The 23606-nt window shown below is 37.6% G+C and overlaps 1 protein-coding gene and 1 long non-coding RNA gene across 7 annotated transcripts; one reads left to right on the top strand and one right to left on the bottom strand.

The window, feature by feature from the left end:
• Positions 1 to 1114: 1114 nt before the first annotated feature.
• LOC103697464 (uncharacterized) lies at positions 1115 to 9382 on the top strand. 4 transcript variants are annotated; one of them, XR_015969315.2, is made up of 3 exons: positions 1115 to 7166; positions 7361 to 7573; positions 7668 to 7918. It is a non-coding gene; the product is annotated as an uncharacterized LOC103697464 (long non-coding RNA). The 4 variants fall into 4 exon arrangements; XR_015969316.2 differs by lacking the exons at positions 7361 to 7573; positions 7668 to 7918 and adding an exon at positions 9127 to 9382; XR_015969313.2 differs by lacking the exons at positions 7361 to 7573; positions 7668 to 7918 and adding an exon at positions 8183 to 8610.
• Positions 9383 to 9842: 460 nt separating this feature from the next.
• LOC120108231 (heterogeneous nuclear ribonucleoprotein Q-like) lies at positions 9843 to 23237 on the bottom strand. 3 transcript variants are annotated; one of them, XM_039121805.3, is made up of 10 exons: positions 23085 to 23237; positions 22301 to 22814; positions 22097 to 22213; positions 21867 to 22007; positions 21605 to 21781; positions 19612 to 19734; positions 11242 to 11446; positions 10677 to 10858; positions 10439 to 10524; positions 9843 to 10333 (listed from the first exon to the last, which is right to left on the bottom strand). In XM_039121805.3, exons 2-10 carry the CDS (start codon positions 22715 to 22717, stop codon positions 10210 to 10212), a joined length of 1572 nt encoding a protein of 523 aa, XP_038977733.3. In that variant the 5' UTR covers positions 22718 to 22814; positions 23085 to 23237; the 3' UTR covers positions 9843 to 10209. The 3 variants fall into 3 exon arrangements, with proteins under 3 accessions (XP_038977733.3, XP_038977734.3, XP_089781940.1); XM_039121806.3 differs by lacking the exon at positions 19612 to 19734; XM_089925814.1 differs by lacking the exon at positions 23085 to 23237 and having other exon boundaries at positions 22301 to 23054.
• Between the last annotated feature and the right edge of the window lie 369 nt (positions 23238 to 23606).

Genomic DNA, 23606 nt, shown 5'->3' with positions numbered 1-23606 from the left:
ATTATAGTACACATATATTATATTGAATAAATTACAAAAACTCTCTCAAAATTTATATTTATTACACTTACATATAATAGTTTGTAAAACCTATACTTACATCTAGTTAAATTAATGGCATTAAGAAAACCATTTACCTTATATAATAAATCAAAAATGTTTTTGAGTAAAAAAGAGGATATATACATTTTCTTATATCCTTGGTGTTTTGTCACTTAAATGATTTTGATCATTTTTTAAATTTTTTCTGACATGGCATTAGGATTTCATTTAAGATCAACGGTTTGACTAAAGTTCTATTAAATTATGAGTTAGCCGGATAAAAATAAAGTATAAAGAATAAGTATAGATGTTTCAAATTATTGAATGTAAGAGGAATTTATTTCTAATTTTTAAGTGTTTTTTTTGTAATTTACTCTATTATCTTTTACGGTGGACCTAGCAAATACAAGTCGGCCCTCCTGGCCCAATGTTGACTATGCCAGGTGGGCCAGGCTTTTATTTTTAGTCTCAACTAAGATTCTGGCCAGCCCGCTAACCACGACCCGGCCATCAGCTAGGACGAATGGACCCTCACCCAAATCACCCGTACATTCCTCCCTCCGCGATGCTCGCCGCGGCACCCGTCCGTCCCGTCGTCCTCCTCCCAATCCTCTCTCTTGGCCGCCGCCACCGCGCCGTCGCCCCGAAGCTTCCCAGCCGTCGCAACCTCGCGTCCTCCGCCGGCGAAGAGGCGGCCGGCGTGGCCGCTCTTGTCGCTATCAAATCCGGCCCACCTCGCGATGGCCGAGCCCTCGGTTCCAACTCGAGAACCGGCGGGGCTTCAGAGGCCGAGGGGTGTTCTAAAAGGGCGTCGGCGCTGAGGGGGTCGGACGTCCTGCAAGCTCTCCAGAGAGCCGTCGCCGCGAAAGAGGCGCGGAAGGGGAGGAAGAAGTGGCCGACGAGGATGAGCGAAGGAGGCGGCGGAGGAGGAGGAGGAGGAGGAGGAGGGGGAGGAGGAGACTACGACTATGGCGAAGCCCGGCCGATAGAGGTTCGGGCCGATTGGAGCCCACGGATTGAGGAGTTGGAAAGGCGAATCCAAGAACTACAAGCACACCACCCCTACTATTAGCTTCATATTTTGATTTCGTTCTGCTATTGGCTACTAGAAGTGTCTTGATTTCTCTAACAATTACACATATGGAAAGCAAGAATTGGACTTAAGAAGTTACTTGAGGCTAGGAAAGTTATATGACTGGGAATACTTTTGCATTTCTTTTTGATAATCTTTGGAGAAAATTGATGGGGGATAACTGTCCATTTGGGGCTGTTCAATGATTATTTTTGGTTTCCTACATGCAGATATCTCAAAAAGGGATCATTGCATCTGCCTGCTCCCTTCAATTGCGGTCATAATTTCTTTGTTCAGTGAAAAGAATAGATGGCTTAGGACAGAATTCTCAATGGATGAAGAGGTGGATTGAGAATTTTCCAAGGGCTCTCATACAGTGGACAGAATGTAATTTTAGTTCATTAAGTTCTTCGAATTATTTTTTCTAGTTCATCAAACAAATCTTACACACAAAAAAGAGGTTGCACTTGTCACAAAAGATGTTTATCATGTCTCTCTTTCATGTCTTGCTTATATTATCTTGCCCTGAATACTTCAAGTTTTGTTTATTATTTTTTTTGCTTTATTTTGGAAAGAGAAAGGAGGGAGAATTCCGCAATAAATTCTTATGATAATGAAAGGAAATTCAGAAATGAAAGGAGAAGTATTAGAGATAAAAAGGCCTTAATCTGCTTGATTTTTCTTAATGTCAGTGAAGGAAACATCGATCTTTATATTTACATTAACTTTACCTTGTTATTCTATTACCTTCTAACCCTAAAGAAATGTCACTTAATGTTTACTATGAATAAATTGTATACCCAAAAACAGTTTGATGAGTGTAGATAATGAAACGACATTAGAACAGTACTATGCAGCAAGGCTGTAATACTGCATGGCCTAGCAGCAGCCGCCCTCAGTCCCTTGTTGGCAGAACTTTCACAAGAGATGAGGAGATTTTCGAATTGGTGTTTTGCAACAAAAATGCTTGATGTTTTAGCATAGGAGTGCTCTTACTATATGCTCCTTAACCTCTTGGTGGCTTTCATTTCAAACATGAATAATTCAATCAATTGTAATTTTTTTAGGAGACAAGTTTACTGGATTGTCAAATTTTTCTCTGCCAATAAATCAAGAACTGCTACTTCATTTATTCTGATTACACTGGCTTACTGGCAAAAAGTCAGTAGCCAGATTAAGAACCACTGAGTTTAGCATCACAGGGCTCAAACACATCCCAATACTGTGATTACAAATGCAGACTAATTGAGGCTACAGATGAATTTTATCCCATCCTCCAATTGGTGGCAGCAATCTCTCTCCCCAGTCCACACTCCAGCCACATTTCCAGACAAAGGACTGGAGAGAGCCTTGCTTCTGTGTCCCCTTCTAGGCCTCACATTACATGATTGGCAGGGCCATTCCCCATCTCAGCTGCAGGTCTCAGGTTACTGCTATTTGATCAGTGTCCCTGGCCACTATTATCTTCTTTTGCATGGCTAGAATTCCTTCTGAAAACATCAACTCATGTTTTACTGAGAAATCTAGACAAACATCTCCACAGTCTCTGAAACATGTCAGCTAGACCCCTCACACTTACTGTTCCATCTCTGCATGCAGTCTACATAACTTGCAGCCCTCCATTTGGGCATTCATAAAGAGAGTTTTAGAAAGAGAAGAATTATGGAGCTCTTATCCATACCCTCTGCTTGGTTGCCCATAGGGAGGTGGCATTTTGGTCATACTTGTTTGAATTATTTGTGCAGGGATAGTACAGCCATCTGGAGTTCCAGCACCAATTGGCACAAAGCACAGAATTTGGGGATGGAGTGTCTGAGAAGGTCTTCAAGTCGCGGTTGGCTCGTAAGATGGAGAAGTTTACAGCTGGTGGCGGTGAGGGGAAGAGCAAGAGGAGCATGTGGGAGTGGGACTATGAGAGCTTTGTGGATGTTTCGAAGAGGGCGATGATGGGGAGGTCAGGAAGCAGCAGCAGAAGGTGGTTTGGGAGGTGCTCTTTTCCATGCAGCACCCTGGTGCTCCATCTCAGATCTGCATTGAATTCACATATATTGGATTGCTACAACTCACCAACTTCAGTAATAAGAGAAAGCAGAAGACTGTGAAATTCTTGGAGTGACTAAACTTAGTTGAAATTATTTCTTGGTGCCTAGATAATTGATAAAATAGAATAGAGACCACATCACCTGGAATCAGTCTAATACCAAATAGATGTTCCAATGAGACTTGCCATTGTTATTTATTCTTTTATTTGTGTGGATGCAGTTTCAGAAATTGTTTCCACCAAACAATTGGGCAGCTAAGTTATAGAGCTTGGATGCCTTTAAGTGATAAGAAGATACCTAAGTAGTATTGGATGCATCTTAAGAAGAAAAATACCTCTAAAGTTTGTCATGGAAAGGGAAACCTTTGTCCTTATGAGGAAGAATTATGCTCATTAATTCTGTATTAACAGCCAAGTCTTCTTACTTAGGGTCTATACTTGAGTTACCAAGATGGGTTGCTAACAGGATTGATCAAATGAGACATGCTTTTCTATGAAAAGGGAAGGAAAGTATCAGTGAATTCCGTGCAAAGGAAGAAGTATGAAAAGGGAGTCTGGGTCCAAAGAATATTAGAAACATTAATCTCGCTTTGTTAGCAAAATAGGCTTGGAAGCTAATTAAAGGGTTGGATGCACCTAGAAGAAATCAAATCAAGTTCTTATTATGCTAGAAGGAAGCTTAGTGTGCATGTTAGAAGATCCTTGGTCAATTTTTCACCTATTTGGAAGGACAATAGGAAAGAAGTTGAAGCCTTTTGGAATTGTACTCCTTTTAGCAGAGTTAACATCCATTTTTGGTAAAACTCTTGGGTTGGATCTATGCTGTTGTCTGCTCTCTTTGAAGATCTTTGTTGCAGAGTTGTAAAGGCTAATACCCGTTGCACTAATGGAACTAGAGATCCTTGACATGGAACATAAGATTGCAAGGTCTGCTTTTCCTTCATGAACCAAGATAGCTATAAATTATGGAGGATCTCCTATTCCCATTAAACCATCTAGAATAGCAGACTTATCGGTGCGGAGCCTTACAAAGAGTGGTAGTTTTACTACTGACTTCTACTACAAGTTCATCAATAACATGGTATTCTTTACCCTTACTACAAAACAATCTGGAAGAGAAAGTTAAAATGTTCCTGTGGCTTGCCTTGGAGAATATATTGCATACTGGAGATGCTTTTGTGAAAAAGGTTGGATGGTCAGCTCAAGTTGCCCATTGTATCGTAAAATTTCTTAACTGCCCGTTTACTAGAAGCATTTGGTCCTCATTGAACTCATGTTCGAAATTGAATTATTGGCCTCCTGATCTTCATGCCCTTTGGACAACCTGGAGATGAAAGAAAATCAAATTGTTGCTGAGGAGGGCTTGTGATCAACTTCTTATGGCACTGCATCGACAAGTTTGACATGAATGGAACTCACGAATTTTCCTCGGTAGAAAATATTCAAGAACCATGGATCTGAATAAACTTTTAAAACCTTCTAGTTGTGGAGAAACTTATGCTTGGACAAGTTAAGGGGGACAGCCATAGATTCCTCTCGAGTTCCTTGTCTCCCTTAATGCAGATCGCTCCTCAATAACTCTTTTGTAACTCTCTTTAGGGTTTGTTTGATTGGAGCATGTCAAATTACGGGGTAATCTGAAGATTTTTGGGAATCATTTATTTAGAGAAATGATTGCAGGAGAAAATAAATTTTACCATTTTTGTTGGTGGAAAAATTACTCTAGAAAATGACATCAGAAAAAGATTACTATGGTTGGTTGGAGATAATTTTATATAAAAATATTGCTAAATTTCCAACAATGTCTTTGAATAAATAATTTAGATAGTAACATTTCTTTCTCAGTCCATTTGTTGGCTATTTATGGCCCACTTACACAAACATTGTCCGTATTGGCTATTTCGAATATTAAAATATATTTACATAAGTTAATAAATATATTTAAATTAATTATATATATTAAAAATATTTTTTAATATAAACAAAGTTTAGTATGTTTTGGTATAAAAATAAATATATTAATTATTAATAAATTCTTTTAGATTTATTAATAGTTAATAAATATTTATTAATTATTAATAATTATTAATAAATATATTATTATCAATCCGATAAAAGTTTGACTTTAAGGCAGATATAATCGGATCAAATTTAACCCACTTTAAAAATATATTAATATTATTAATACAATATTAATATAATATAAGTTAGAGTATTTTCATCAAGAAATGATATTTTCAGATTATCTCTACTGGGTAATCCAATGTAGAAAAACAAATACCACCCTCCTGGTGGTATTTGTTTAACCTTCTCTCTTAGAAAAATAAGCATGGAACCAACCATTTATTTTACCATATTTGTCATCCACTTTTCGTACCAAATATGGTAATCTGACATGGGATTTATTTTTTCATGCCAGATTTACCCCCAACCAAATGGGCCCTTAGATCTTCCTCTTCATCTTTCCCCTTCCATGGTAACTATCACGATATTTCGTATTAATTCATCTCTTCTTACTAATAGAGCTGGGGCAGTGTCTCACTTCCTCCATTAACCCTCAAAAAACAAATGGGCAGCTGAGTTTAATGCTGCGTTGACAGTGCCTTTCTTCCACCTATTAGTTTGTTCATCTGAGGTATTCACTGGTTTATTAAGATTTTTAAAAACTTAGTTATGAATTAGAAGTTGTGGCACCTTCATATGAAATAAGCTTGCAATTAATTCTTGTTTCAGAATTAAACCATCTATAAACTGAAAATATTATTTTCCAAAGTATACTTTGTCTTTATATGTTAGCCCGTACTTGAAGCTTTATAAATTATAACAAATATTAGTATTCCCTGCCTATCTAGTGAATGCTGATATTAGGAATTTTTTGCTTTACTCTTTGAGGATGGTACTGATATCAGGAACTTACGTTCTAATCTTAGGTGCTTTGGCTGCTTCAGATTCCTTGAGAAATTTTCTCTTATGCTTATGATTTGGGAAAATTTGAAAAGAATTATATTGTCATATTATACTTTCCATTTTCTTTTTGACAAAATTCATCTTAGAAAACAACCATTAATTACAAGCATGGTGGTGTTCTGATCCTTAATAAATTTTTAAAAGAAATTAATGTCTGAAACCTGACTATAGTTTTTTTCCCTTCAGTCAATTTATGTTAATATATAAATTACTATATATTATTTCTTTGCATCTGATTCCTCTTTATCATTATTTACTCATGCTTGTTAATTTGCATATAAAGTATCTAGTTTTTCTAAAGAAAAATGGTATCACTGAGAAAAGGAAGTACAACAAAATACCCTAGTACATTCATTGATTATGATTCCATAGATTGCATTTATGAATATTGTTATCACCCGTTCTACTAATTAAGTGCATTGTGCAATTTGTATGCTGCTGTTAGTGCCCTGCACCCTGTGACTAAGATGTGTATATGTCATATCTTGGTCTCGATGCCATCTAATTTTTATTCAGATGCTTAATAAACATTTAGGATGCACATGACATTTATCTGTTTTATTATCATCTGTTTTTATGATGATGCTAAAGATATTTAAGTATCGCTCGTGTGGATGAACAAGAAAACTTGTTGTTCCACTGATATAAACATGTTTGATATGTTTTACTGAGGGCTGAGCATCCATTAGGTTAAAGAAGTGGAAGTTAACGGGTGAAACAGATTAAGTGGTGTGCATATAAAGAAGTGCAGCTGTGTCACTGTCTCTTTCATTTTGAAGATTATTCATGGAGAATTAGCCTACATGTAGAATTGTTCTTTATCTTGAGTCATACCTCATCAATAGAATAAATATCTGATATTCAAATTTTGTTATCTGATTACATTTAAGAAAATCAAGCCGATGTTCTGATTTTCCATTTATTCATATGTATAGGTACTTGGAGACCCAGTGGATGTGTTGGAATGGCTGTGACTATTTGCAAGAATGCAAACCAAGATTTCTTTACCAATGAATTTGGACTTCCCTTAACCATGAACCCCAAGTATGTGAGCCTGCTCCATGACACTTTGTATGTAGACAAACACAACTTTTCTTCTGCAAATATATATGTTTTTAGCAAGAATTTGTATCTGGTTTCTTAATTTGTATGGTCATATTCTTTTCTCTCTCAACTATATTGTTGAATGGAACAATTTTCATCTTTTACTATTGTTTCAAATGAATTTTCTCCTCTAGGAAGCCATCAAAGTTTATGAATAAGGTTGGCCTCCTTATTATCCTATAATCGAGGTTTCCCTGCAACAATATCAGCTGTTCAATTAACTTAACAAACAGACAGATACACAGACAGGGAGATGGATAGGGAGAGAAGCAAAGTTGTCGTGGCTGAAAGAAGACTATCCAAAATTTTGATGGCAGATCCAAGTGGAAAGTTTGAAAAAGAAATTGGTGATTCCATAACTTTATTCTAACCACCTGATTGCCTAGATATCATCAGCTCTATAAAAGAATATTTGTATGTGATGAACTGGTTATTTGACAGTATGGCTGATCCACAAGTGAAGGTCAAGCGCCTGAAATCAAGTACAACATGGCTGGAGATGATGTTTAGTCAGTGGCATATACTTGTCCTAAAGTTCACCTTTCCAGCAAACTTGTATCTCTCCTAGTCTCAATTTAACAGTCACTGAAACATAAGGCTGAATATTGTCTAATTCGGTGAACCTTGATCTAAAATACGCATCTTAAACTGCTCCTATAAAAATTCTATATTTTGGGAACATCTTAATATCATTTTGGTCCTTGAATTGCTTGCGAGACCTCACATCATTAATAATGTAAAATCTTGAAAAGAAAATCTGTAGTTAACAATATTTCACTACTATTTAGATCTCAAATCCAATCATGTGTTTGTGGGGCTTTATCATCTCATATTAATCTTTATTCTTCTCCTTTATTTCTATAATGATTCATGATTGTGAAATCTTATGCAGTCATATGCGGTAAATTCAAAAATTCTGCGCCCCTCACCCTTGTGATCTTTTGATTTTTATCCAGATTTTGAGGACATGAGTTGTGACATGGTGTATGGTGAAGTACCTCTTCCTTTTGAAGAGGATCATCTTTCAAAGTAGCCTTGCTATGTTGACGTGTGTATGTTAAATATTTATGATAAATTAAACAGTAATATGATCCTCCTGTACTTCCTAACCATGAGTTCCACAGCTTCTATGGCCAATCCCAGCTCCACTGTTTGCCCTAAACTTGAAAAAGATCAGGAACCTAACTCAAACTTCTGAGACAACCAAGAGCATTGTATCATTACTTCTTCAGGGTTATTGACAATGGCTTTTGTTTTGTCATAGCTGGTAAAAAGTCCTGCATCATGCAGTTGCTTGGAAAAGCTCCCATCTGGTAGGAATTGTTTAACTCCTGTTTGTATTGCAACACAAAGTGTATATGTTCACAGTCTACTTTAGTCAAAATTTTATCTTTACTAATTACTGCATTGATGCTTCTAATTATGATGCGAAGTGAGTACTGGATTTCGTGAGATGAATAATATCAAAGGAACGCAGTACATTTCATTTCACATATTGATGATACTAATGTCAGGTCTGCAAATAAGTTAATTCTTCACCTCAGAGGTGGTCACAAAAAGAATTTTGTGGAGATGGCCTGTTAATAAGTATTTTTACAGTGTATTTCCTTTGACTGGGAATGTAAATGCATGACTTTACCATCAGTAGATCCAGTCTTAAGGACAAAAGACATTGGTTTATGATTTAAATTTAGCTGCTATTATTCATACAAAACTTGAGTAACATAGAAATGATCAAAAGCAAAACCGAAGGGCTTTTGTTTGTTCTGTCCTCAATGAGCTATAATGGGACATGTACCAAAGAGCCAAGGGGGAAGAACTATGAATAGTTGATTACTAAATGAGGAAAATGAAACCTAGGTGTGACTCGTGATCTGTGCTAATACAGGCTTTGTTACAGTGTTGGAGTGCTCCCAGATATCAATCACTGATCACAATGGTGATCCAACAGTCTGGTGCTGCATCAGACAACCTGTTGGTCCGACGAGCATCAAACCTAAACTGCTCCCCCGGTCCGCCGGACCGGTCCTCATGCCTACATTCTATTTGATTTATTCAAGGTTTCAAGTTTGTACGTGGTCTGATACATTCCAATGTTTCAGTACAGGCTTCAAGTCATAAAGCTACACATTTTTCATAATTTTTCAGTTTGTGTTTCGATCTTAGGTCATGAGGATGGCTTATTACTTGTCAAGTTGTAATTATGTACCTTATTCTAGTTGACGGAGGGGAAATACATGTTGCTAAAATATAGGCAAGGAGAGGAATGAAGAAAATAGAAAGGAAAGGATGAATCAATGTGATCATGGTGGAAAATGGAGAACAATAACCTCCATACCAAACTATTGCTATGAAATTGAAACTCACAGGTGCTTCCATTCATGAGGCTCCACTCTCTAATTTTCAATTATCAAAATACCCTATCCCACATCGTCCAACCATATATTAGACAATTGATTAAAACATATAGTTATTAACAAAAGATATCGAAGGGTCTGAACCTTCCTCACATTTATTATTTATTATTTACAAACAAAAAGCTTATTATGTATCTTTTCATCTTCTCTCTTTTTCTTAAAAAATACATAGATGCACGGATCATCCATATTAAGAGAATTAACTAGCAAGGATCATCTAAATTAAGGTTAAGGAAATTAAAGAAACAGATCCAAAGATCATTACATGAGTAGCAAGGCTCACCCATAGTAAGATTAAGCAAATTAAATAAATGGATCCGCAGTTTGTTGCTCTGCCGTTCAAAGGACATGTCATCCCTTAGTTTATGCAAACGCAAACAAGCTAATCTCAGAAGAAGGAACAGGTACAACAATCTTGTGCTTGTATTGATCAGAAGTTTGGTATGGAAGCCTGATGATGATCCATGTCTACACCTGTAAAACTTTGGTCTGTTTGCATAAATGGCCAAAAAGGATGGATGGCTGGTGAAGACATCTTCAATGGATGTTGCAAGCTTAACACCGGATTAGTAAGGGCGATATCGGCGGCCACGGTTCCCATCACTGCCCCTTCCTCCGCCCTCAACTGAGCCACCACTGCGATCACTCCTCCGAGAAGGTGGCGGTGCAGCTTGTGGACCAGGCTGCTGTCTAAAAAATTTACCATGCAAAACAAGTAATGGATAACTGAATCGATATCGGGTGCTGGGACAAGGTAGAAGTGTTGCATATATATGACTAATTACTAGCACTCACAGAACATAACCAAGTCGACCATCAGGAAGTACCATCGGCACCATTCTCATCCCAGCTGGCATGGGTCCTCTACCATATATCACTGGCTGCACACAGTGACCAACATCCAACAAAAATTTCAACTAGGAATGTGCCAGAATCTCATTATTTTCAAAAGCAGGAGTTAGCAGTGGGGAAAAAAGATGGCAGAATTACAGTGCATGAACAATCCCAAATGTAGTGGCAAGGGGAATCCAACCTGGCCGAATCCTGCTGCACCATACCCACCCCCGTAGGCCCCATATGGGTCCCCAGTGTAACCATAAGCTGGATATGGAGGGAAACTTGGAAGAAGCCCTGGTTTGAGTGAATTTGAATTTGAAGCATAATCAGACTTCTTGTCAACCTGAGGTTTCGCAAGGGCGACATCCACAACATGCCCTGTGATTCACTTTCTCTGTTAGTCATGAATATTATCTGAAAAACTACAATCATACAAAAAAATTTAGCAGATAAAGCATGTCGATATCATTTAAATGGCTATTCTCACTCGGACTAAGTTCATTAAAATTTTTATTGCAGCATTACTAGAACAATATAATTAAGGTTATAGATGTTAAATGGAGTTTAGATGCCTTCAAACAGACCAGACCCAGCAAGAAATGACCTATGTTCATCGCCCCCATTTATATCAATTAACAAATAACTCAAATTTAAGATATGTTGGTTGGTAACAAAGATGTATCTTGAGGTATGTCAGGAATTGCACTGGTGCTACTTCTTTCCAATTGTTTAATGCTTAAGACAATATCCAAGAAAGTTACCATCGATTTCATATTTTTCTGTTCCTTTAACTGCCTTCAACGCACTAGATCTCTCAGCAAAATGGATGAATCCAAAATCTCGCTTCTGCCCAGCTTTAGCAGGAGGCAGAACAACTTTTGTGACCTCTCCATGGCGTTCAAAAAGTTCCCTTAACTTTTCTGGCGTAACATCCTCCGGTAAATTCTTCACATATAAAGCCTTCACCTGCAAGAAATTCAAAACGCCATCATATGCAGCAGAAGCCTCAAAAGGTACTTAGAATGTACATATCCAATCCAATAACTGAAACATGGAAACACTGATCTGTAAGACTTAACATGCAAGACTTAAAGATCTCAGGGAAAAGGAAGCCAAAGGACAGGAAAGTACATAACTGAATTTGCAAGCAATTCTATGACATGACACTACGAAACCTCATAAACTTCTGATTTTGTGGATTACTATTTAAATATTTTTAATACCTCATAATCATATCATACTTCCGGCAGCGTGATGATATTTATTTCCAAACAGTTGTACAAAAAGAAATTAATGGGCATGCAATACTAAAAAATAAGGAGTATGGGCTAGAATAAATGTAGAGAAAGCAGTATCCCATTGAGATAATAGATAGTAGGTGATGCAACTCTAGGGTTAGGTCCGTACATAAGAGGGTTCATAGGCCCTTCCACAAGGTATTTGAGTATTTGAAGAGAAACTGCAAGCGCTGTCCTAAATTATTTGCTGGCTTAAACCATAAAAAGCAAGTGCTAAAACAAACCACTACATTAAGATCTCTAGCAGTTCTATAGCACAGCAGTAACAAAGAGAGATTTTTGACAGACTGAAAATTCCAGAAAACATCCAAAGAGAGTTATCTTGCAAAAAATATGAAATTAACCCACAATTGTGATGTACCTACGAACAGGATAAAAGATATGCAAAGGTAAACTAACTTTTGTTAGTTTCAAGTGAGAGAAAAAAATAGTCGAACAGCAGAATATGAGAAATTTCCAGCCAAATAAAGAATTGATAAGAAAAATGATACAAGAAAAGGAATCAAGCAGTAAGAGGGAGGAAGAGAGAGAGGAAATGAGAAGAAATAAAGAGAATGGAGAGGGAGACAAAAAGAGCCCCTTGCTATCTATTGAAAAGAAAGAAGCCTTCACTCTATTCCATTCATCTGAAACTAAATTATGATGAGTGGTTGATGGCTTTATAAGAGTAGAAACCCTAACTTAATCCTAAAATCCTCAAGCTGTGCCCTATGAGAGAAAGGTACTTTTCATGGTACTTCAGCACAATAAGTACCATGAGTGATATTGCTACAGTCCTGATCTAGCTGTCAAAGAAGGTCCCTGATCTTGTAGTCTTCGCCCTCAATCCACAGCTCTCCGGGGTATCTAGGGAAACTGTTTTTTTGATTATATAAAATCCTACAATCATATACATCATAGAAGCCACATAAATAGAAGCATATGCATAAAATACAGTACAGGCTGTAAAACAACAAATAGGAAGTACCAACAGAGTGAACATATTGATATAGGCTACTGAACGGAACAAAGAATGCATAAACAGTAAAGCTGCCACCACCAAAGTCGGTCAAGAGAAATCGTCCAATAGTTATACAAGATTGGTGACGACTATGAATTGTTCAAGATTATACTCAGGCACCTGTGAGAGGTCACAAGCATTGATGCATCATGGTAGTATTGTAGACTGGTGATGACTATGGATTGTGAGCCGAGAAGAGATTATATTAAAAGCATGAGTACTAATATGAGATCATAAGCATTGTAAACAGAATATTGAGGAAGTAGGCCAAGAAGGTGCATCACTGTTGATAAACTTCTGAGCGACCCAGGTAACAACTAGACCTGTTCATAGGCCGGGCTGCCAGCCCAGTATGCTTGAGCCCGAAGCCTTTTAGACAGTCTCACTCTCAGGCTTGGCAGGCCAGGCTAGGACTAGAAAATAGGCCTATTTAATAAACAGGCCAGGCTTGGGAATTAAAGCCCGGCATGAATTTTTTTTATTTTTCTGGTATTATTTGTTTATGTTTGATGCATTTGTAAACTTAATTGACAATTGTGTTGATATGTGGACTAGATAGGATAATAAACATGTTGTAAATTGTTGGTAATATTTAACTATTCATATTTAGCATTTTTAAAGTATTTCTAAGCATTTTATTTTTTAAAGTAAAAAACGGTCATGAAGCTTTAGGCTGGCATGAAGCTTGAAGCCCGAGTAAGGGTTGGGCTTGGGCCTGGAAGGTAGGCCCAAAGGCCAAGGCCAAGGCCAGGCTCAGGCCTAAGTAATTGATGTTGACCTTTGAGGAAAACCCAACCTACGAACAGGTTTAGTAGCAACCAGAGAATTTGTACATGCCAAGAAGTTGAATCACGTCATAGTTATAGGAACTATGATTCATCCACCACTAAAGCCTCAAAAAGCAATTTGATAATTGCATGAACATCTAGACCTAAAATGCTGGCAATTAAGACCACAGGTTGGTAGGCCTGACTAGGTATTTTGTGAACTACATGGCGAATTACACATGTAGCAAAGTTGTTTAGCCAATTCCATAAGAAATAATTAATTAGATGATGCCAGAAAGCTGCAGATTTAAGCAATAACAACGATGGTGGTAATGTAGAATCATATGACAAACAAGCTACCAACAGGATAGTTAATGGGGATGACCATTTTCATCTCATGGCAAGGATCCTCAAATGAAGCGACAAGAAAGGAGACATACTATACAATATAAATACACATGACAAAGTAGACAATCTTAGACATGCATGGATCTACGTCCTCAAGGTGTAGAAACAAGAAGTATGATAAGCAGATGAAAGAAATCCGAAATTAAGCGAGGTGAGATCGGTCATAATACTATCCATTAAGCACTAGTGAAAGGCAGGGAGAAACAACCCTGCATTTATCCTCAAGCACATACGAATTACAACACATAGAAAGTCCAAGAACATGAAGGTAATTGACCAATCATGAAATTGAATTGATTTAAAATGGCGCAAAATGGAAAATAATATCAACCAATAAAAGCATTTCATCATGGTCAGAATGACATAAGCCAAAGCTGAATTCAGATGACAAGACAGGCTGACAGTACTACAAATCAAAAGTACAAAGAAGCTTGAAAGTGGTAAATACATGTCCTCAACATGATTGAAATGTGAAACAATAAGGATGGTGACATATACCAATATATCAACTTGAAGAAGTACAAGTACATAGCAAATTCAAGAAGGAAGGCAGAAACCAAAGACTGGTGAATCTTGGAATTGTGAATGTGGTGGGATCAATGAAAATCTGAATTGCATGAAACATCAAGGCCAACAGTAAATAAAGTAAATCTAACTTGTAGAGTACAAGATGAACCAAACAGTTGCACCACAAACTAAAAGGTCCCAAAGTAAATCGTAAAAATTGAATAGGTGTGCTTCCAAAGCAATTCCGAAACACAAGTAGAATACTAAAAGCCCCGATGAGGTAGAGTGGCAATCTTAGTAGCCGATATCTTCTACCTAGGGTAACACACCCATTTCAGACTCTTCCCGGAATCTCGAACCCAACCTGCTTCCTAAATGCTCTCTCCCTTTCTAAAATATCCGCTTCCCCACACCCACACTCACTCCCGAATCTGGCAACCAAGGTGACAAACATTTATGGTGCAATAAGAAGTTGATCAAAAGTAGCATGAGAAGGCCACAAAATGGTTTGTTTGGGGTTTGGTGCATTAGGAGCAGTAGAAGATCAAATAAAATACTTGAGTTATGATCAAGGCCATTCGGTCAAAAATATCAAAGCAGCAGATGGAGGAACCAAACACAGTAAAAATCAAAAAAAAAATTCTGAGATAGACACAGAACATGAAGAAGACAAAAGAAACTGGTCCCCCAAACAGTTAGGGTGGACTAGATAATACAAATTTGAACTGACTTAAATTAAATAGGAAATTTGCTATTTCAAATGATGGTTCTCACACGGTCAAAGGCCATGAAAATTAAATGAAAGCTAGGAGACAAAACGATAATTACTTTCCCAATCATCACTCATCAATCTAAAAGTAGGGCTCACATTATCAAAATCTGTTGGCCTGACATCCAGGAACAAGATCAAGACTCCTCTATAAAGTAAACTCTTAAGGGCTAGTCTAATACAAACAGACTCTCGAAAGTGCCATGGTAACTACAGTTGGACAGTGGCAAATTCCAGCAAATGTAACAATGCAAACAGGGGATGGCAACTAAAGCCAATAATGAAGACTGGCAATAGATGACTGACTATTCCATGGCAAATCTCCAAAGTTGGTAAGGCACCACAAACTTAAGGAGAAAGCAAAAGAGTACAATGAAGACATTGTTTCATTAGAAGTAATCGGCACATAGACAATTGGTAATGACACCCTTCAAGCTGGGCAGCAAGGTACATAGTCAAGTAGAATACATATATGCAAGCTCCTTATGTTATAATCCCTCTAAAACTCATACGTAAGAAAATATTAACATAAAAAAGACAGCACAGTGAAAATCTGCATGTTAAAATGTGTCAAGATAGCATTACATAACAAGTTCAGAAAGTCTGCAGTTGACCAAATTTTTACTACTCAGACATAAATATGCAATGTACAGTGACAAGCTTCATGTTAATGCATGCTCAAAGAAAATAAAGTTATGAAGTTTAAGATAAGCATCAATCTCGAGTATGAAGAGATGAAGAAGGAGAAAAAGGTTAATCAAAAAGGTTAAACTGATATATCATCATCTGATAAGCCAATACACAATTCTTGTACATGAGTTAGTCTCCAAGCATGTTTGTCTATGTGAATATGCCTGGGATATTGCTTCCCAGAGTGTTCTTCTCATCTTTTTCTCTTCTCAGGATCAAGAAATTATAGAGCAAGACTTTGTATTATGGCTGGGCATTCCTGAGCTTCTTGAAGAACCGGAGGATTGAGAATATAAACTGAACTCCACTACTGGAGCAGAGATCGTATGGCAAAAAGGATTTTCTTAAGGTATGTGGATTTATGGCAGCAAAGGAAGAAATGCCAACGGATTTGCAGGTTACTGTTGTAGAATATCTAACTAAAACTTTTGAATGGAAATCTGTCAAACTCCATGGCAATGGTATTTTGCAAAGTAATTGGTGACAGCCGTTCTTTCTGGTTTCATTTAGAAAGGTTCAGAATCAAAAGCAGGAGAAAATATCAATCCCTTCACCATGTCATAAGTTGGGGATGTTGAATTATTTTTGTTGTTTGAAATGACCAAATAATATATATCGTGAATCTAAAACTTCTATATTATAGCTGACCAAAACCTTCATCTGTGCCATACATGAAAATGATAAGCAGATGGAAGATAACCTTTTAAATCATTGTAGGGTGGTTAAAAAAGCTACGGACTCTTTTTTTGACTTGATCATATCCTCTCAGACATCCCTACTGCTTCATTAAATGAAACTGTCACTGGCTTTGTGTATATGACTTGGTGGGAAAGTAACTTCAAAATCGATCCTTTGACAGCCTTTTGGGTATCTCGAATAAAGAGGAGTAAGCAAGTGTTTGTGGGTGTTAGCTAGGAAGAGAGGGCCATTAAGAACTGAGATGCCTAATTTGCATAGTTGTTTTTCAGATGGTTTACCATTCAAATGAAGCCAGGTTAATTCTAGACATGATTTCGGGGATCGCTAATATGAAGTCTTGGACATCTCTGCACAACATAAGTGAGCTCTAAATAGCTTGGGACAGCATCCTAAAATTTTACTTGGTCCAAGTTTTATCACAATTCCTGAGATGCATGTAAACTTTTCAGATATTTTGGCATTAGGATTGTTAAAGTCATATTCTAAGATTGTCTAGTTCTCCTCTTTATGGTTTTATGAGACATGGTAACTGCATCATATTTAGTTATTTGTGGTAGCCTAAACATTATTTTCTTGTTCTATTTTCCAAATTTCAAGTCATCCAATTAGTAGTATTTTAATAGACCACTGGTACTATTCTCATAGACCACATATGAGCAGCACTTAAGGATCGAAGGCATGTTTAAGGTCACAAAGGGTACACTGAAGAGAGTTCCAATGAAGCAATTAACTAAAGACACGAATGTTTTCCAACACTCTATATTGGAAATCCACTTTATGATCACTGTCAATCATGAGTTGGAAATTAGTTCCTGACAATAATGAAGCAAAGACATGGCTTCAAGAATAGGGTGCATAGGGTGTAATATCCTGACATTAAGGCCTCTCTTGCTAAAGATTATGTCCATGCCTCGGCCAATTTTCCTCAGTGGGCAGTTGCACACTCTGATTGTCCAATGCATAAATCTACAAGAGGACCACGCACACATGCATATGTACAAATAGAGAGCCTGAATCTCATCATTCCAGAATAAAAGATGGCCATCTAAAAAGAGAGAATGCATTGAGAATTCACATTGTTGAGCATGAGCTGCGCACATTAAAGCACATATTGCCAACAACTGAGAGCAGACATTTTCAATCAATAAATCAAATAAAACCATTAATATATCAAGAATAATTAATTTCATTGACAGTTGTTACGTAGGCAATAAATATCTAAACATATGGTTGTCATTTAACAAATTTCGACATTATTTATCACAATTCAGCATGCAGCCTATAAATTTCATTTTATGTACTTCGCCCTACTAAGATGAGTGCTATGCAACATGTCCTTTTAAACAAAACTAATGCAGTCATATCCGGAATTGGGCCATAAACTAATATTAGATACACCAAAAGTCCATTATTAGTGAACTAAAGGTCTGTTTGGCATCACCTTTATTTCTTGTTTTCTATTTTTAAAAACAACCAAGACAAAAAAAACACGTTTGGTACTATTCTTTTTATTTTCTGTTTTCTAAAAGTCACTTTTATTATTTCTAGAAAAATTAAAGTAAGAAATTCTTACTTTCAATAATTTTAAAAGTATGGAACTCATATATTTTATCACCACCAATATTATCTCCACCACCACCGTCACCTATGCCACCATGTTGTCGCCACTGCTACCATCACAAATGCTTCCACCCTTATCATTGCCATCATCCCTACCATTATCACCGCCTCCATCGATAGCTTGCCAGCACCTTCTTCCTCACCATCATTGTCGCACTATCATTGTCATTGCTACCTCCACCACACCACTGCCACCATTATCGCCTCATCACATCGTTGGTGCCCTTGACACCACCACTATCGCCGCCGCCACCATGACCACCACCATTGCTTCCACCGCACCACCGCCACTATCATAGCCACCTCCATTATACCACCAACACCACCGCCGCCTCCATTGCCCCTGTTGCAACCACCACCTTATCCACTACCATTGCCATATTTGTTTTTAAAAACTAACTGACTATACCAAACATGCTTATAATTTTTCCTATTTCTAAAAAAATGAAAGTGATGCTAAATGGCACCTAAACAATTGAAATCATGCAAAAATAGAACCAACAAAATGAGATATTTACATATTTTTATGTGTGCTTACATGCCTAGGGAACGAACTAATACATGATAGAATTTAAACAACCAAGCTAGAAAATATGATTTTGCTATCACCAAGATCAAAATTGTTGGCCAAAACCAAATCATTTTGGGAGAAATGAGCCACAAGCCATTAAACATTGATTCATTTATTAATGTTAACAAACTTATTTTAATATTACTGATATTGTTTTAGGTTGAGCTTGGCTTGTGTACAATAAACCAAACCTTTCTAGAGCATTTTGCAAGATTATATTCCAAATTTGCAAGTTTTAAGTGCTTATGAGATCATAGTGTTTGGTTGCATGAAATACAAAGGTAAGTATAATTAAACTCATCTAACACAAATCAAAATCAGAACAAAGTTTTCACTAAGTGTTAAAAAAAATAATGAATATGTAGAAAATTGAAATTCATGTGCACAATCAAATCAAAAACTCAAGCATTACTACACATATGCATGTAGAGCTTAATATCATATGCTTATAAAAACAAGCATCTTTTGCATATTTTAATGCAAACATTAACTGAGAGATTTCCTAAATCCTCGCATATGGTAAACTCCCAATATATTCTTTTATTTCTATTCCTACAAGATGCCTCTTAGAACAAAAGAAAGCATCTTTTGACACCCATAAGTAAAGCCAAATTGGCTGTAAAATATTTCACAATGGTGCTAAATTCCTTTATTAGCCCTAGAACATTTCTTGGGTTAATGCTGGCGATTGAGAAATGAAAATCACTTTTGGTTAAGGAGTTTTGGATACTAGATCTTCTAAGTATAATAAAGCTGATATAAACCATGCAGATGCATTAGCATAGTTATCAGTGGAACTCACTTCTATAGTCAAGTTATTGATATTGCATATACATTTTTCCATGGCATGGTTGCAAGGGAGGCATGACAGGATAGCAAAATTGAGGGTCCTTGCATGATTATATGCATTCACATCCCTCGTTCCCTGCACATGATCATTTACAAATCTAGTATGAAGCATCCATGCCATGCCCATGATTGTTGTAAGTCAGACTAGTAATTAGTATTAAGATATTTACACCATTATGTGCTCTAAGATAATATAAATTCAAAACCCTTCATTCTTGTTTAACTATTTTGTCAAAGAAGTAACATTTGTTTATGTCATGGTGCTTCGCTATGAAGCATGAAAAATAAATACAAGATACAAATACCTCATGATACATTTTTTTTTAATAAAAGCAATATGGCTGAAAGATGGCAATAAATAAAATATGTAAGTTTACAAATATCTAAAAAGCATCCATAAAGCATAATTATATCACAATAATACATCATACTACATAGAATAACATAAACATTCGCAAACTAGGGAACATTTATTTGAAGAGAGCCCCCCCAAAAAAAAATCTCCCCCACCTCAAAGGCAATATCCAGGGAGTACCTCCAGCATATACAAGAAGTATCCAGAGCCTTTGTTTTTCATTTCTCATTTTCAATAAAAAGATGTACTGAAAATAAGGATGTACCCAACAAGTATTGGCATCCAAAACATGTCAGATATGATCACATCATGCAATTCAGAGCATCATGTAACCTAGGTACTTGGGTCCTACAGGAGTTCATACTAGTCTAACCCCTACAGGGACTCAACTCTCTTACCACCATACTAGCCAAGGCATGCTCAATCAAATTTCAGACAGCAACTTCCACATGCTATATAATGATGCCATGCAATGTACAATAGCAGCACTTGCCTCCCTTGCTATAAAGAAAATACTTAACTTCCACTCATCCCTTAAAATTTCAAGTTTATAAATAAAAAGTAGTTCAATAAATTTTAAAAAAAGACATCCCAGTGTACGAGGCTCCCACCACTGTGCGGTCTTAGGACGTCGGACATATGCAGCTTTATCCCCACATGTAAAGAGATTGTTTCCATATTTTGAACCTGTGACACATAAGTCACAACAAAGCAGCCTTACTGTTGCGCCAAGGCCCACCCTTTATAGCATTGGAGCCAAGTTTTTAGGTAAATAAAGAGGCTAGCAATCTCACCTTTGAGACCCAATTCAATAAATTATGATTCTTCTATTTTTACGTAAAAGAAGATTTTTCAATTTTCCAAAGCTTCAAAAAATTGGTGAACCTTTTAAATTTCTATGAAGCAGAATAAGTGCTCCAGTGACACAATCTGTAATCTGCATAAAAAACTTTAACTACAACACCATAAATAAATTAAATATATTCAGTTTCACTAAGCTGGCACCATCAAGTAGGACTGATGCAGTGCTCAAATCGCTAAAAATTTGCCATATCCACTGCCAAGCACCTTCTGCATTGGGGCAAGCATTCTAGCTAGGGAACACATTCAATAGTTCGATAATTTTAACCCTTCTACCGCTATTAACGTAGCCTTTGAAGAGATTTAATCAAGAGACATGATATCTGATTCATTATCTCATTTTGTTCAGATGGCAAAGTATAAATATTTCATATTCAGCATGGTATTGTCAGAATGCATTACTATCAAGCCAAGCAACGTATTATAAGGAGAATAAACTTTAAGCAGAGTTGAATATTGTCAGTTATTTTGACAGAATAACCTCCCTTTATGATGGAAGTTTACCTTGTTCTCTGGCAAGAAAGCAATTTAAAAATCAACCAGATACTTTTATTCTAGCAACATTGGCTACATTTCTAACTGTGCGTCTTGGTCATATAAAAGCTCACGTGCATGAGAAATAACAAATGCTGCCAAGCAGAGCAAAATAAGAGCATACACAATATAAAGGTCATAAAACATACCAGAATCCATACTAAATTACATTTTTTTTCTATTTAAGTTGCTTTACCTGAGCAGCAGCAGAAGAGTCGGCCGAATTTTTCGGGTCGGCCCAGCTGACAGTTGGGTTGCTTCCATCCATTTTAAAGTTCGGACTCGACATCTTCTGCCTTGCATAATCAGCACAGGCATGGTTGTAGTACTCAACAAAGAGAAAACCACGGTTACGGCTCGGGTTCTGTGGATCCTGAGGTCATCATTGAAAACAAATGAGGAGCCAAACAGAGAGTTCAGACTGGTCAAGACAATTAAGTTCATCGACAAATGACCACCTTGAACATTTCAATATTCTGAACCCCAGGACCACTTTCCTCAAGGATTTTCCTCAACTCTTCCTCTGACAAGCTCTTTGGGACATTCCCGATGAACAAACGGTGCTTTGCTTGCGACAAAGAACATCTCAAGGTTCTCCCCTGTATGAACAAAAGCAAACACCTTTGAACAATTTACATGAAAGGTAAAGCAAGGGCACCTTCCTGAAGCAACCATGCAACTAAATTACTTTGAATTCCTTGTCATGGAGCTCCTCAATTGCCTTCTGAGCAGCATCCTTGTTTGTGAATGTAATGAAAGCAAAACCCTTGCTTTCTCTCGTATCCTTGTCCTTCACCAGTCTCACCTGATACGTATCACAAAAGATTACGCAAACTCCATATATAAACTCATAAAACAAGCTAAACTTCAGCATTTTCAGCACCAAACTCACATCATGAATCTCCCCAAAGGCCTCGCACAGATCTCTCAGGTTCTCCTCCGTAGCATCTCGCAGCAATCCACCAATGAAAACCTCCGACCCATGAGGCGGCAGTGCAAGCAGCTCAGCCCACTTCTGGCAGTCAGCCGTGTCTCTAGACCCGACTCCCGGCCTCTCCTCTTGTTCCTCCCCTTGTTTCATCGGTTCAGAAGCAGCACTGTCAGCCCCATCGGATGGCGAAGCCTTCTCCTGCCCCTCACTGTCCGACCGATGCTCGCGCTCCTCTCCCTCAACCGGGGACTCCGGCCTGAACTTCCGGTCGCCGTAGTCTTCCACGGCATCATCGTCGTCCATCATGTACTCGATGTCGTTGTCGCCCTCGATGTCCACCTGCTCCTCCGGCTCCATCACCGCCTCCGGATCCGCCATAGCTCACAGTCACAGAACCTCAAATACTTTCTTGTTTCTTGCACTACTCTCCTCCCCCTAAAACTCCATTCTATCCAATATTTTTTCAGATAAGGGTCTAAAAACCACCAAAATAGCCCAAAATAGTGTGTGAGAGAGCTGAGAACAGTTTCAAAATTACAGAAACGAGCGTAGATAGAATTTATTAAGGCCTATTCCCCGGCGAACCCTAAAACCCTAAACTCCCATAAAGGACTCCGCCGGGGTAAGAACAACTCCCAGATAAAAACGAGGGCAAGCGTTGTTAGGGGGGTAAGGAGAGAGAAAATATATATGAACCCTTCCATGTGAGAAGAGAAGAGGAGAAGAGAGATGAAAGCTAGCTTACTGGCTTTCGGTTTTGGCTCGCCGTTCGCTGGCGCGGAGGGTAACGGCTCTCGGGAGAGGGGAGAGAGGAGCCTCGCTTGCCCCCTCCCCCTCTTTTATTATCGGCGAACCTACAACTACTGCCACGCTGATCGGGGGATGCGGAGTATTCTATGCGGCACATAAGATCCGACGGCTGGGATTGACATGCCAATGTAGTGCCTGATTGCCTGGTTAAGGTAGCATCGCAAACACTAAACGGATGATTGTACCAAAAAAACAAAACAAAAGATTGGCATCTAGATAGTGTGGCAATCCATCAATTTCTTATTTTAATTCCTTCCAGTTTCAAAGTCCCTGCAGCATGGTAATGGTGACAAGAAAATATTTTCTCAGTATTTATAAGCAATGCTTTGAGTTATTTTCCGGTCAATTGCTATAACCTGTGCATTGCATTCATACCATATTCATGTGTTGGTAGTTTTTTTCATCAAAATTGATCTCAAGAGAACAGGAAGATGGTGGATTCTAAAAGAAATATGTT

Source organism: Phoenix dactylifera, chromosome 10, assembly GCF_051530095.1.
Source record: "Phoenix dactylifera cultivar Ajwa chromosome 10, Ajwa_hap1_PhDact_Kaust_v1.1, whole genome shotgun sequence".
NCBI lineage: Eukaryota > Viridiplantae > Streptophyta > Magnoliopsida > Arecales > Arecaceae > Phoenix > Phoenix dactylifera.
The sequence above is the reverse complement of the archived record's forward strand: the minus strand, read 5'-3'. Positions and strand labels throughout refer to the sequence as shown.

Excerpts from the sequence above, each read along its gene's own strand:
- LOC120108231 (XM_039121805.3), bottom strand. The coding sequence starts at position 22,717 with ATGGCGGATCCGGAGGCGGTGATGGAGCCGGAGGAGCAGGTGGACATC. Across the intron at positions 19,735-21,604 it reads ACTCTTCTGCTGCTGCTCAG|GGAACGAGGGATGTGAATGC; the intron begins GTAAAGCAACTT and ends GATCATGTGCAG. Across the intron at positions 11,447-19,611 it reads TCAATAACTTGACTATAGAA|GTGAAGGCTTTATATGTGAA; the intron begins GTGAGTTCCACT and ends AATTTCTTGCAG.